The sequence below is a fragment of the Arachis hypogaea genome, chromosome 7 (genome assembly GCF_003086295.3).
Source record: "Arachis hypogaea cultivar Tifrunner chromosome 7, arahy.Tifrunner.gnm2.J5K5, whole genome shotgun sequence".
In the NCBI taxonomy this organism is placed as follows: Eukaryota; Viridiplantae; Streptophyta; class Magnoliopsida; order Fabales; family Fabaceae; genus Arachis; species Arachis hypogaea.
Window position 1 is genome coordinate 34,715,502 of NC_092042.1, and position 16,003 is coordinate 34,731,504.

The 16,003-nt window shown below is 34.5% G+C and overlaps 1 protein-coding gene across 1 annotated transcript; it reads left to right on the plus strand.

The window, feature by feature from the left end:
- The first annotated feature begins 11,706 nt into the window (after positions 1-11,706).
- On the plus strand, positions 11,707-14,945 carry LOC112702930 (phosphoglycerate kinase, cytosolic). Its single transcript, XM_025754166.3, has 7 exons — positions 11,707-11,894; positions 11,982-12,199; positions 12,637-12,714; positions 12,828-13,088; positions 13,188-13,505; positions 13,647-13,805; positions 14,462-14,945. Exons 2-7 carry the CDS (start codon positions 12,005-12,007, stop codon positions 14,654-14,656), a joined length of 1,206 nt encoding a protein of 401 aa, XP_025609951.1. The 5' UTR covers positions 11,707-11,894; positions 11,982-12,004; the 3' UTR covers positions 14,657-14,945.
- The last annotated feature ends 1,058 nt before the right edge of the window (positions 14,946-16,003 follow it).

The window sequence follows — 16,003 nt, forward strand, 5'->3', positions numbered from 1 at the left end:
ATGGTTTTGAAAAGATAAGATTGAATTTAGTTTTGAAAAAGATTTGAATTTTAAAATCACAATTAATGACTTGACTCACAAGAAATCACAAGATATGTTTCTAGAACTTAAAATTTGAATCTTTCTTAACAAGAAAGTAACAAACTTGAAATTTTTGAATCAAAACATTAATTTTTGATGCAATTTTCGAAAATATGATGTAAAGATAAGAAAAAAATTTTGAAAATATTTTGAAAAAGATTTTTGAAATTTTCGAAAATGATGAAAAGATGGAAAAGATATGATTTTTTGAAAAAGATTTTAAAAAGATAAGATTTAAAAAGATAAGATATTTTTTATTTTTGAAAAATTTTTTTTATGAGAGAGAAAAACACTAAAAATACTCAATGCATGAAAATTTTGGATCAAAACACATGATGCATGCAAGAACACTATGAATGTCAAGATGAACACCAAGAACACTTTGAAGATCATGATGAACATCAAGAACATATTTTTGAAAAATTTTCAATGTAAAGAAAACATGCAAGACACCAAACTTAGAAATTTTTCATGTTTAGACTCTATGAATACAAGAATGCATATGAAAAACACCATACAACACAAAACAAGAAAATATGAAGATCAAACAAGAAAGTTCATCAAGAACAACTTGAAGATCATGATGAACATTATGAATGCATGAATTTTTTCGAAAATTTTATGCAAGAAAAAGATGAACATGCAATTGACACCAAACTTATGACTTGACACAAGACTCAAACAAGAAACACAAAATATTTTTGATTTTTATGATTTTCTAATTTTTTTTGTATTTTATTTGATTTTTTTCGTAAAATATATAGGAAAAATAAAATAAGAAATTCAAAAATTTTTAATATGAATTCCAGGAATCTTCGCAATGTTAGTTTAAAGCTCCAGTCCAGGAATTAGACATGGCTTAATAGCCAGCCAAGCTTTTGTGAAAGCCCCTGTCCAAAACACTAGACATGGCCAATGGCCAGCCAAGCTTTAGCATACAGCTAATAATCAAATTAGCTTGCCTCTATGAAAATGGTTTTGAAGCCTCAGTCCAAAAGAATTTAGACATGGCTTTACAGCCAGCCAGGCTTCAACATGCTTCATGAAACTCTAGAATGCATATTAAAAAATTTTTTGAATAATTTTCGAAAATAGGGAGAAGATTTTGAAAAGATTTTCGAAATTTTTTTTAATAAAATAAAAATTACCTAATCTGAGCAACAAGATGAACCGTCAGTTGTCCATACTCGAACAATCCCCGGCAACGGCGCCAAAAACTTGGTGGGCGAAATCGTGATTCATTCTTTTCACTTCAACAATCCAAGGTAATGGCTCCAAAGACTTGGTGCACAGAACCATGGTCCAAAATTAACTTCACAGTCTCGCTCAACTAACCAGCAAGTGCATTGGGTCGTCCAAGTAATACCTTACGTGAGTAAGGGTCGATCCCACAGAGATTGTTGGTATGAAGCAAGCTATGGTCACCTTGTAAATCCCAGTCAGGAGGATAAAATTATGGAATTTAGAAAATCAAATATGATTAATAAAAATAAAAAGGGATAGAAATACTTATGTAAATCAATAGTGGGAATTTCAGATAAGTGTATGGAGATGCTGTGCTCCTCTTGAATCTCTACTTTCTCATTGCTTTCATCCAATCCTTCTTACTCCTTTCCATGGCAAGCTGTATGTAGGGCATCACTGTTGTCAATGGCTACATCCCATCCTCTCAGTGAAAACGTTCCTATGCTTTGTCACAGCACGGCTAATCATCTGTCGGTTCTCAATCAGGTTGGAATAGAATCCCTTGATTCTTTTGCGTTTGTCATCACGCCCAGCCTTCAGGAGTTTGAAGCTCGTCACAATCATTCAATCCCAGAGTTCTACTCGAAATACCACAGACAAGGTTTAGACTTTCCGGATCCTCATGAATGCCGCCATCTATCTAGCTTATACCACGAAGATTCTGTTGGGGAATCTAAGAGATATGCGTCCGGCCTAGAGTAGAACGGAAGTGGTTGTCAGTCACGCGCGTTCATAAGTGAGAATGATGATGAGTGTCACGGATCATCACATTCATCAAGGTGAAGTGCAACGTATATCTTGGATTAAGAATAAAATTGATTTGGATAGAAAATAATAGTAATTGCATTGAAACTTGAGGTACAGCAGAGCTTCACACCCTTAATCTATGGTGTGCAGAAACTCCACCATTGAAAATACATAAGTGAGAGAGGTTCAGGCATGGCCGAATGGCCAGCCCCCAAAACGTGGTCACTGGATCAAAATACAATCCAGGGATCAAAACCAAGATGATAATATGATAGTAAAGAGTTCTATTTATAATAAACTAGCTACTAGGGTTTACAGAAGTAAGTAATTGATGCATAAATCCACTTTCGGGGCCCACTTGGTGTATGTTTGGGCTGAGCTTGGTCTATCCACGAGCTGAGGCTTTTCTTGGAGTTGAACTCCAAGTTATAACGTGTTTTGGGCGTTCAACTCCGGATCATGACGTGTTTCTGGCGTTTAACTCCAGACAGCAGCATGTACTTGGCGTTCAACGCCAAGTTACGTCATCAATTTCCAAATAAAGTATGAACTATTATATATTGCTGAAAAGCTCTGGATGTCTACTTTCCAACGCCGTTAAGAGCGTGCCATTTGGAGTTCTGTAGCTCCAGAAAATCCATTTCGAGTGCAGGGAGGTCAGATTCCAACAGCATCAGCAGTCCTTTTGTCAGCCTTTTTCAGAGTTTTGCTCAAGTCCCTCAATTTCAGCCAGAAATTACCTGAAATCACAGAAAAACACACAAACTCATAGTAAAGTCCAAAAATGTGAATTTAACATAAAAACTAATGAAAACATCCCTAAAAGTAGCTTGAACTTACTAAAAACTACCTAAAAACAATGCCAAAAAGCGTATAAATTATCCGCTCATCACGAACCCTCACTAGATATGTATACACTCTCATCGCTCGATGTTTAGGGTCAATTCACTCAAGTCTCCTCTAATCTACAGTGATGGACTAATTTTGTTTGATTATGTTATAGTTTTGCTTCTGTCTTCCATTGTTAACTTTTTTTTGTTTTGTACCTATTGTTGTCCTTGAAAGTTGAGAACTTGAGATTATTGGGTTATTGTATTTGGATATTTGGATACTGTGAAGTGCATTTGCGCATATTCCAAATGAGTTAGAAGAGAAGTTGGTGAATAAGGTTTTAAATTGTGAAATCATGTGTTGTTGAAAGATAATAATAAGGAATAAATTTGGTTTTCACGATTTAATCTTTGTCAACTGCTCATCATCTTGCTCCATTGTCTGGTGCTTTGTTTCCATGTTCATGTTAAGATTTCCACCACCTATACAGCTTGTGCACTAGAGTTTACTGGTGTTATCTTGATCTTCCTCCAATAGTTTATAACTCTCCTTAGCCTTTAAATTTTTGCTCACACTAGGAGTGTTCGCGGTTCGGTTTGGTTCGGTTTTTTGAGAGAAATGTCATCCAATCCGATCATCTATCTAATTAAACTATGGTTCAGTTTTGTTCAGTTTTTTTGTTGAGGCCATCCGAACCAAACCAAACCAATTAAAATCGGTTTGTTTTGGTTTGATTTGTTTGGTTTTTTCAATCAATTCAAAAAAATACTACCATACTATTTCACAAAGTCTTATATATTGAAATCGACAAACACAAATACACAACACAATTGAAATTGGCAATCTGGTGTCACCCGTATTCTCCCTTGGACTGACATCAAGCTGCATAAACAAATACATTAAACAACAAAATCAATTTACAAGAAATTTACAAAATCATTAACCAACCAGCAACAATACCAACAATAAAGTAATTCAACAAAATAATTCAACAATAATACAATATCCTGTTTCTCATGATAAGGAGGTAATCTAATACTTCAAATCTGCTCCCGTTTTCTCATTATTCAAATTTATCTTACCATACTGATTTCAATCTAATTCTATCAAGATCCAGAACCTCCAACACTTGATAAATCATACTAAATCGCTTCAAAACTCAAAAGTAATTCAGTAATTCAATAGAATAGCAAAACAAAACAAAACAGAAGCAGTTTTAGTAATTCAAGAGAATAACCAACAAGGCAACAACAATGAAATAAACAAGTCAACAACTAGCAGCAATCCATCAATGATTATCAATTTATTGAACATGAATTAGTTAAATTACTTAATTACATACCTGACTCGGAGGCTCGGGCTCTATATCTCAGTTGAATCGATGGGAAGAAGGCTGCTGGCTGGTGCTGTGCTGGGTGGCTCGGTGGGAACTGGGGTTGGTGGCTCGGTGCTGCTGGGAAGAACATTCCTGGGTTGGTGCTCCCTGGCAACGCTAGACGCTGCCAGGAAGAACGTTGCTGCCTGTTGGATCGGTGCTCGCTGGAAACTGGGAAGAAGGCTTCGATGTTGGTGGGAACTAGGAAGTGTAAAAGGCTTCGAGAAGAGCCTGAGAGTAGCAGAGAGCAACTGTGAGACTGCCACTCTTAGAGGGCGAGACTAAGAGAAGAAAGCGAGAAAAGCTAGGTTTCCAAATTGGGGGTGGGGAGTTATGTGACTTAGGTCATGACTTGGGTCTGTGGAGTGTGGAGTCGCGTTTGGGGTCGGGGGGGTTTGGTTTTTTAGGGTTTTTTCATAAACCGGTTTGGTTCGGTTGGGGTTTTTATGATCAGAACCAGAAACAAAACCAAACCGCAATAAAAACAGCAATTTTTTCAGTCTTTTTATTTTTGATTCGTTTGGTTTTCGATTTTTTCACTTTGGTTAGTCAGTTTAGGTTAGTCTAGATCGGTTTTGAACACCCCTGGCTCACAGGATTTTCATTCACTATATCTTCTATATTTGTTATTAAGTTGCTAGTAAATTTGGAGAAAATTTTTGCGGATTTTAATTATTGATGACAAACTTTGATGTTGGCATTTCATGTTTGGTTGTTTCTTTTGTTATTTATTTGACTTTTGAGTGTGTATTTAGATGAGACTATAACATTGTGGTTGATTTAGTACTTTTAATTTGGATGATATTTTAAAGTTTATATTAGACTATAGTTATATTTTAGTGTGTTTATTTATATTTTATTTATTATTTTACAATAAAACGGTTATTCCGATTGAACCACTAAACCAATAAATCAATAAATAAAGCGATTCGATGACCGGTTCGGTATCCTGAACCTTGCTAGCCATACATATTAGTATATAATATATAAGTTTATAATTTTTTAGTTCAAAATAAAAACATAACAATAATGACTTGAAAGTCAATAAACTCAACGATGTGCCACGAGCTATTCAGACGATTGATGTCGTCGTTTCTTGTCTTTGCGCTGCCATAGAGTCTGTTTCACTCAAATATCTCAAGAAAATGATCTAAAAGAAAGAAGAGAGATTACAAATAGATAAATGGGACATTTAAGAGGCACGGTGAATGAGTTACATATATAGACACTGTTTGTACTTATCTCATTTACAGTATAAATGACATAACAAGTCTTAACAATATCTTAAAAAACCAACAATAACATAACAAAAGAAATAAAATTATAGGCTAGTTAAAATAAATAAATAAATCACATTTTGAACATAAAACATCTATTAAATAATAATAATACATAAAAAATATAAAAAATGTATAACAAATTGAATATTTTATAAGTATAATTGTAAACATAATAATAAAATAATAATGTTATAACACATTGTGCGGTTTGGATTGGATTGGATCAGTTGTGAAAAGTAGATCCGAAATCCGATCTGATCCAGTGGTTTGTGAAAAATAAAATCCAATCGAATCTGAATTAGTGCGATTTTAATCGATTTTTGGTTTGGATTGGATTGGATGAGCGGTTTAATTTGGATCGGTTTGAATTTGAACACCCCCTAAGTGACACGTGTCACTCCACGATTTGGTCACGTGTGATGGTATAATGATGTAGTGACTAGTGACACGTGGCATGCTGATGTGGAGAGTTATGTCATGTGTCACAATACTATTTAGCCACGTGTCTGTTTGTGCCACGTGTCGCAACAGTATTCGTTCACGTGTCGTTCATTGTGTCATTATTGTAGATGCACCAAATTAGTCGCTCACTTTGCATTAAGTGACTCATTTTAATTCTTGAAATTGAATGTCGTGCACCAAACTAGTCCCTTCACCAATTTTTTCTTATTTTTTTAAATTTAAAATTTTTAATATCTTGGATGCACTAATTTCAATTCTATTTTTTATATATCGTTTAAATAAAGTGTTTTCATACAAACTTTTAAGATTTTAGTTTAAATTATATAATTTTTTCTATAAAATTTAACATTGATAAATTTTGTAATATATAAGTATGTTATTATAAAAAAAGAATTATATGATTGATCAAACACATTTTTTTATAAAAAAATATGTATTTTTAACAAAAAATCAATAATTAAAATAAATATTTTTTGTTCTTATAAAATATACATTTCCATTGTGTGCAAATGGGCTATAAACTGAAGACACTTTAAGCACTGTCACTACTATCTCCGACCTCTTCAGTCTAGACGAAAGAGGTCGGAGATGGTAGTAATGGCACTTGAAATGCCTCTGTGGATTTAAGTGTAAGCCTCTGTGTAGTAGAGTGTTACAGATGCTACAATGGGCTGTGAATCTATCAGAGTTCGATTTGAAGTACGAAACTCCGACGATCATCAAGTCACAATACTTGGCCGACTTCCTTGCAGAATATACTGAGGAGCGAAAAGAGAACTTGACAATTGGGAGATGGATCATAAAACAAAGCTAGTAATGGGCAGGATCATTCTCAAAAATGAAAAAGGAACTCGGACAGAACTCTCATTAAAGTCTGACTTTCTAGCCTCCAACTATCAAGTTGAATATGAAGCCGTGTTTGTCGGCCTTCAAATGGCCAAAGCATTCGGTACCTTGAAGGGCACAGTGTTTAAATGACTCACAAATAATAACCTCACAAATCAATGGTAATTACCAAGCTAAAAATCCTAATATAAAGATATATTTGAAAAAAAACTTTGGCCCAACTAGCCAAGTTTCAAGAAACAGAAGTTAAACATATAACCTGAGAGCAGAATGGCCAAGCCAATACCGTCTCCAAGTTAGCTAGCACAAGGCCTAGGGGCAATAATAACAGCCTGATTCAAGAGACACTGTTGTCACCCTCAATATTAAAAGAAGTTGATAAGTTGAATGTCCTACCTTAAAAACTAAGAAATTTCTATATGAAACTCACAATAAAATTTGTGGAATTCACTTGGATCAGATCACCGAGAAAAAGATGTTACGAAGCTTCTATTAATTGACTTTTCGGAACTCATACAAATGCTATAAGCACATGGGACGACTCAAACTACCACTGAAGAATCTTCCTTTCAACATGCATATGGCACAAAAGCCATTATTCTCATTGATATAAATAAAGAAAAACCAAAGGCAATATTCTACAATGAAGTCGGAGTAGAAAGGAAGTGTTCAACCTCCTCCTAGAAATCCGAGATCAAACTCGGATAAGAAAAGAGGTTTTGAGACAAAAGATGACTGCGAGATTTGTCACAAAAGACCTTATCCTGATAAGAAATAATATCAGGCTATAGAGGTCGGACGAAGAAAAGCTGACAACAAACTGCATAGGACCTTATAAGATTACTAAAGTTATAGCAAAGGGCTACTACAATGTGTCCAACCTCAAGGGTGAAAAACCGCCCAGGTTGCGACACGCCTCCAACATAAGGGGATATACAATTTCTTATAGAAATTAATTTTCTACAATTAAAAACACTAATTTAAGCTTGAAAAACTGCAAATATCATTGTCTGACCTAGGTGGTCAGTAAGATGAAGCGACGATGTACAAATTGGAGTAAGAAGATAAATATGCAAATTGGAAAAAAGCACATCGAAAAAAGCTCAAGCCAAAAGGGTTGAAAGATTTATGCTTAGAACAAATCGCAAAAAAAACTTAACTAAATACACCCCTCGAGGAATAAATACAATTTAACAACTCAATCCACACAAGTAACAAATAAGTCGTACAAAATTCTAAGCCTTCGAGCTTATCCCTACAAGTTCCGAAAATAAACAACTTAGTCGTATAAAATGGAATAACTTCACAATTTGTCCAAAGAAAATTTGTTCCAGCATCCACGACAACATGAGGACAACTCGGTTTTAACGAGTTGTGCCAGTCAACTATATTTTCAATGAACTTGTGTCAAGCATAAGTCATGTCAACCTGAAAACAAAGCTTTAAAAGTGATTTGTATCAAAACAAATCATCAAAGCAAAGTATTAAAAAATTATTTGTATTAAAATGAATCGTGAAAGCAAAATTGAAACAACTTGATATAAAATGAGTTGTAAAAAATCAAAAGGCTAAAAGCAAACATGACAAGAAAAACAATCCTTCAACCAAACGACTCGTACAAAAATGAGTTAGAAAGGAATGGAAGGATGGTAAAAGCATTTCAAACAAAATCAAAACGTAAAAATAATTTTTCAATTAAAACAACTTGGGTAAAAATGAGCTGTATCATACACAAGGATGACAACCTTGTAAAAACTAGAAAGGAGAATGATAAGCATATAATCCCTTCACCTAAGGCGTCAATTTATGCTCGACAAAGTACGAAAATGACGAGTAGACCTTTTTAATGGTCACTCGGATAAAACGACAAGGTTCAAATTAGTGTCCAATGTTTATAATACGGCTTGATAATAAAACAACTCAAGCTCATGAATCAAACGAAATCGAGTAAAAAATAACCATATGATCTAAGCAATTTTTATAAAAACAAATTGCGCAAAACAACTTGATATACAACGAGTTGTGCTTAAAAAAATGACTTTTATAAAAACAAGTCATCTATAAAAAATCGAAAGGAACGAGTTGAACAAATCATTGAAAGGCTTTATTCTATAATCCAATCCGCTTGATTGCTCGAGTTCGACTTCATAAAGTTCGACTTTGAGCAGGGGCACAATGGATGAAGTAACGAAGTTCGATGACTATAAAGATGATCTGATACATTAAAAGGACTTAAAGTAAACAAGTTGTACTTAAAACAAGTTGTGAAGTCCTAAAAACAGCTCGAATTTAAACGTAGTATAAAATTAAATCAAGAAATAAAAACGTTTTAATTAAACAATTTAAAATGAAATAAATTGTAAAACTTTAAAACTACTCATATCAAATGAGCTAGATGAGATACTCAGAAATAATTACCAATTTTGGAACAAACAATTTGTATCAAAACTTGACGTACGAAATCAAAACTATAAGTTTTAAAAATGATTTGTATTAAAACAAGTCATTAAGTTGCAAAATAACTCAAACTAAAAGAGTTGCATGAAATCCGATCAAGAAATAATCATGTCTAAAAAATAAGCAATTTGTATTAAAACAAGTCATACATTCTCAAAACAACTCGAACGGAGTGAGTTGTACGAAACTAGCGCACAAAAAAGCGCACAAATGGTTACGGAGTAACGTTAAGAAAATGTTACAACATTCAAAATCATGTCAAGTCAACCGATCTTCTTGGCTTCAGACTTCAGACTACTAAATAACTTCTTCACAACTCAACATTTCGACTTGGTAATATAATTGCTTGAGCCCAGTTTCATAAAGCTCGACCTCAATTAGGAGCACTGTTTATGCACTAACCCACAATTTAGCCAGGCCCAAAACAAATAAAGTCTAACCTACACACATTGTTCTGATCTATTCCTACCCGACGTTATAGAGGTCGGACACGGCGACATGAGTCTAGCTCTACTTATCTAAATAAGTAACTAACTCCTAAGATATCTCCTATTGATCTAGAAAGGATATCTCAACAACTTCCTTAACAAAAAAAGAATGGTTATTCACCCTCAAAGGTGGAACTACTCTAAAAGGTGGTTGTTTATTCTATTATAAATACACTAACACCCTCAGGTATATTCAGAATCTAATCTACTATAAATTTGCTTAAAATCCTTATTAACTTAAGTATCAGAGTCTTTTGCAGGTACCATCCCTTACCTCCTCACAAGGAACTCGGAAGGCGGCACCTCTCCAACAAAAAAGTTGGACGTTGTCCCTAAAAAAAATTGGACCTCACGTCCAAGCCCCAAAACAACCCAGTTTTAGGTAACTCTCGAAACAATTTTATTTTTCGCAAATAATATTATCTCTCCGAAGAATGCTATAAGGTTATCAGAATTTATTGATTTTGGTCATTAGTTAGCCATTAATATTTAAAAATATGAGATAAAATATGTTGTTAAATTATTAGATTAAAAAAATTAAATTAATACTAAATAATAACAAAAAATAATAAATTTTGATGTCCCTAATATTTCTCTCGTCTATGATACACAAGGACGGATCTATGTTTTTAGTTGTGGGGGTAAGCGGCCGCATTACAATTTGATTTTTTTTGAGTAGTATATGATAACAATATTTATTTGTCCTCATTAAATTATTAAATTTGATCCTACAATAATTTTTTTCAACTTTTACTACTAAATAGTTAATTTAAGAATTTCATATTAGATGTCTAAGAAAATAATCAATTCTCAATTTAAATGAGGTTAGTGTTGTTTTTTAGAAATCAACTTGAAAAAATATTTTTCTTTTTTTTAATTATCTTTAATTTTTTTTGTGCAACTACGTTAATTAAAAAAGTCAAAAAATTTTCTCAACTATAAATATCAGTAAGAGTTAATTTCTAATTGTATGAAAAGTAAATTTTTAAATGATTATTTAGTGATATATATAAAAAAGAGAGATATTTCAATTATATTTTTAGAAAAAATAGATTACTCAATTTTTTTTTAAAAATATAAAACTTAAAAAATAGAATTCTAAATTATATATTATTATTTAAATTATTATTTTAGTGTTATAATTTGTAAATTAGATATTTTAAAGATTAATAATATTTTACAATAACAAAATATAATTATAATAATCATGCTATATGTTTGTAAAAAAGAATAATCTGTATAAAATATATATTGAAATATAAAATATACATTAAAAATGAATTAAACAATACATGTATATCTATACAAATACATAATAGTTAATAGATAATTTAATAACTAATTTTTATGTACACTTAATAATTTTATTAACAAAATTATTATTATGTTATATATATTTTGTCTCATTATCAAAATTTTTGGTATCGTAGTTCATTATACAATATCTATTTTGGAGTTTCTATTTCTTGCCACAATTTTTTTATACTGAAAGATGAATCTAAAATTAATGTGAATTAAGAATCAAAATTTAGGAATTTAAATTGGTTAATTTTTTTGTATAGTGAAAAAATTTTGGTATAATATTTAATCATTAGATTTTATGGTATTTTTTAAAATTATGAAAATAGGACAATACTTCCTCTTATTTTGAGAATACTGCCTTTTTGTATTGTATATTTTTAATACAAAAAAATGTATTGTTTTGTTTTCACAATTTTAAAAAATATCATAAAATTTAATGATATTACACTTTAATTATACCAATATGATTAAGTATTACACCTTAATTTTACCAATATGTAATAAAATAAACAATTTAAATTAGGTTAATTAAATTTTTGGAGCCTAGGAGAGGATCTAAAGCTTATAGGCGATTTTGCCATTTTGCCATTTTGGTCATGCAAATGCAAATAAAAAGAAGAAAAAGAAAAAGCCTCGCACGTCAGCACGTGTGTACAGGTACGTGTGCCACCTGACCCTAAACCATCCTTTGTCTATATATGTTCTAGAACGTTCAATCACTTTACTCGTTCTAGCTTCATCTCTGTGTCTCGGTCACAGTGATTTGCACCATATACCATTGTGAGTATCGCCTCCCAAAACAAGCTTCCTAACGATTCTGATTTCTTTTCCCTGTTTCACTTACTGATTAGTTATACTCGATATCAGATTTTTCAGATTAGAACAGAGAAATGGCGACAAAGAGGAGCGTGTCTACGTTGAAGGAGGGTGATCTGAAAGGAAAGAGGGTGTTCGTTAGGGTGGATCTCAACGTTCCTTTGGATGATAACAGCAAAATCACCGATGACACTAGGATCCGTGCTGCTGTTCCCACTATCAAGTACTTGACCGGTTATGGCGCCAAGGTCATCCTTGCCAGCCACTTGGTACGTTCTCTCAGTATGTTTTTTTTTTTTTTTTTTTTTTTTTTTTTTTTCTGGTTAGTTATGACTTTGAATCTACTCTCTTTTTGGTTGATATCGATTATGGATTTGTGCTTTTGATTCTACTTGGATTTGGATTCATTGTTTCGAATTTTTTGTTTAGTTTATTTAGATGTGTTTAATTCAGTTCAGAGTTTGATTGTTTTTTATCCCAGTTGTGGTGAAACGTTTCTTTTTTTAGATAGATTTTGTGGTGATAGATGATGGTTATGGGATAGTTAGAGAGTTAGATTTGTTGCTGTGGCTTATTTTTCTGTTCAATTTATGTCTTGCAATAGTGATAATGTTATTAGATCCTGACTGCTATAGCAATAGAGGTGTGATGTGAGTGGTTGACACCTGAGAAATTAATTGTTTTGTTTTGGATTTTCTGTTTACAGGGACGTCCAAAAGGTGTTACACCAAAGTACAGTTTGAAGTCGCTTGTGCCAAGACTTACTGAACTTCTTGGAGTTGATGTGAGCTTTCTACCACGACACTTACTGATTTTGTTTGTTTCAGCAGATGCATCCATTTTGCTGGATGTAATATTTTATTTAATCATGATGTCATTTTTATTGATTATATGTAGGTCAAGATGGCAAATGACTCTATTGGGGAGGAAGTTGAGAAATTAGTTGCCAGTCTTCCAGAAGGTGGTGTGTTGCTGCTAGAGAATGTTAGGTTCTACAAGGAGGAAGAGAAGAATGACCCTGAGTATGCAAAGAAGCTAGCTGGTCTTGCTGATCTCTACGTCAATGATGCTTTCGGCACCGCTCACAGAGCTCATGCTTCGACTGAAGGAGTTGCCAAGTACTTGAAACCTGCTGTTGCTGGATTCCTCATGCAGAAGGTAAGTATTATGGAAAATTGGTTAGTTCTATTATTATGTGTTCGATAAGTTAATCAGGTTGATTGCTCTGTAATTTGTTTTGTTGTTTAATGGTTTCAGGAACTTGACTACCTTGTTGGGGCTGTGTCGAACCCCAAGAAGCCGTTTGCTGCCATTGTTGGTGGATCAAAGGTTTCAACCAAGATTGGAGTCATTGAGTCCTTGTTGGAGAAGGTCGACCTTCTCTTGCTCGGTGGAGGAATGATCTTCACTTTCTACAAGGCTCAGGGTCACAAAGTTGGTTCATCTCTTGTGGAGGAAGACAAGCTTGATCTTGCAACCTCACTCTTTGAGAAGGCCAAGGCTAAAGGGGTTTCCCTATTGCTTCCGACTGATGTAGTTATAGCAGATAAGTTTGCTGCTGATGCTAACAGCAAGGTACTAGGTTTTTCGTTGAGGGTTGGGGTTGCTAGTGGTTATCATTCCCTTTTTGTTGCTATTAAGATTTCTGTTGATAAAGTCAGTTTATCTATCAAATAAATACAATTTATCTGATTTAGTGTGTGTATATTTTTGCAGACTGTGCCAGCATCAGGTATTCCAGACGGATGGATGGGGTTGGATATTGGACCTGATTCCATCAAAACATTCAACGAAGCATTGGACAAGACTAAGACAATCATCTGGAATGGACCAATGGGTGTTTTTGAGTTCGAGAAGTTTGCAGCAGGAACAGAGGTATGAATAGGGTTTAAAATACACACATCTTTAATTCTTTTTCTTGTCAGCTTGGTTCCTTCACCTTGTGCCTGTTATACTCTTTCGTTATGAATATTGGCTTAGGTGTGTTTAGTTCCTTAGTGTTGTGGTTTTAGTTCTTTCTAAGACTTTCCTCTTTGGTGTTTGTCTTTCTTTTGTCCTTTAAAAAGTTTCTGTTTTCAGGCATGTTAAATTTTATCCATGTTAAAACTCAATTCTGTTTTGGTAAATATTGCAAGAATCTTCTTAATACTGGCTATGCTTGCTTTGATAGAAGACAAGGGAGTGGAGTGGAATTGAGCCAAATTGGATTAGAAGGAACAAAACAAAAGGGCTTATTGGAATAGCTTGGAATTTATTCCATTTATAAACAACTCAATTCTGTCATAAAGTTACCAATCCGTACAATGGAACTATGGAAGCTCGTATAATTCCTTTGTACCCTCCACCACTCAACCTCAAACCTACCTATCCGAACATAGTCTAAATAAATGGCAGGGACCAAAATCCCACTAGGTTAAAAAAAATAGAGGGATCAAACAAAAAAAAGTTGAGACAATCAAAACAACTCATTTTTATATTTAAGCCTTGATGTATGATAGCGGTAGTTGCTGATGACTATTCTCTTTTTACAGGCTGTTGCCAAGAAACTTGCAGATCTGAGCGGCAAGGGTGTGACAACTATCATTGGAGGTGGCGATTCAGTTGCGGCTGTGGAGAAGGTTGGCCTTGCAGACAAGATGAGCCACATTTCAACTGGTGGTGGTGCCAGCTTAGAGCTTCTTGAGGGGAAGCAGCTCCCTGGAGTCCTAGCCCTTGATGATGCTTGAGCAATAAGAAAGTGAGAAGATAAATGAAAGAGAGAGAAGAAAACCGCTTGTGTATTTTGTTCATTTTTATCATGACGATGGTTGGGTTTCGACCATGAAATGGATTTGAGGGTACATTAGAGTTGCTCTTGTAGAGGCTGATATAGGATAGATTTTCCAGAAATAAGAGAGGTTTTTGTGGCATCCATAGTGGATGCATTGAGACCGTTCTTAATTGGTACCTGGAACAATGTTCCATGTCCAAAGTAGGTGTTTGCTATATTAATTATTTGTGTTCCTTTGGTGTTCATACGGCTACTTTTGGTCACACGCCAAACTCTCGCACATTCCACACACACACTAACCTAGCAGCTCCACTAGGTTCGGTTCGATTGAGGCAAACATCTTTGCCACTACATCAGATGCCTGGCCACTGTTTGCCCTTTTCAGATAGTAATGTTTTTTTTTTTGGACATGGCCTATGGCCAACAGAAATGACCCGGCCCATACAATCAGAACTCAACGCGACCCGACTAGAGAGACCCACCCCTAAACCGACCTCGAGCGTAAAAATATCGGAAGTTACTTGTCCGGTTAGCCTCTGAGCTCGCCAATACTCTTCTACGCTTTCACTTGACAGGTTCAGCAGCTGGCACTTTTTGTAAGGCGGGCTCGGGACCAGACAATACAAACCCTTCCTGCTCCTGTCTATATCTTCGTATTTATTTAAGATTTTTACAGCTATTCCTGCATATGTAATAAAAATAATTTTTTAATGACGTTTTAGTTTTAAAAGACAGCCTTTTATCGTCAGCTATAGCTATAAAAACCCATGCATAGCTATCTTCTTCTCCTTGACCTTCGACCAAAGATCTTCCAAAGCTTTGAGCCTATTGTTGCATGTGGACGAAAACGAGTTCCCAAATCCTTATTAGTGGCTTCAATCGGATTTTGCAGGTGCTTCAATCGGATTTTGCAGGTGCTGAGTTCACAAGGTTGTTGAAGCTGCGTCTCTGCTGCTTTGAGAAGGCTGCCCTTCGTCTTCCATAGTGGCCATTTGTGCTTTGCCTGGCTTGATGCTTCCTTGCTCCAAAGCGTAAGTGGTTCCGTTCTCCCTGGGGTGCTCTGCCCATTTCTCTAAGAAAAGTCCTACTCTTGTCCTGTGGTGACTCATGTCTTCACCTCCCGTGGCACCTCCCAAGTTGCATTGAGGCTGCCAGCAACTTCTACCAAGGGCCATTCTCCCTGTCTCTGTTAGTTCGTTGTAGTTCTCGGTTTCTGACCCAATCAATCCAAATGCTCGAGTATGATCATTCACTCCAGCTTCTTTACTCTCCCCTGGTTCAACACCCATTGTCGCAGGTAAAA

Coding starts and splice junctions, on each gene's coding strand:
- LOC112702930 (XM_025754166.3), top strand. CDS start 12,005: ATGGCGACAAAGAGGAGCGTGTCTACGTTGAAGGAGGGTGATCTGAAA. Junction 12,715..12,827: donor CTGAACTTCTTGGAGTTGAT/GTGAGCTTTCTA, acceptor GATTATATGTAG/GTCAAGATGGCAAATGACTC. Junction 13,806..14,461: donor AGTTTGCAGCAGGAACAGAG/GTATGAATAGGG, acceptor CTCTTTTTACAG/GCTGTTGCCAAGAAACTTGC.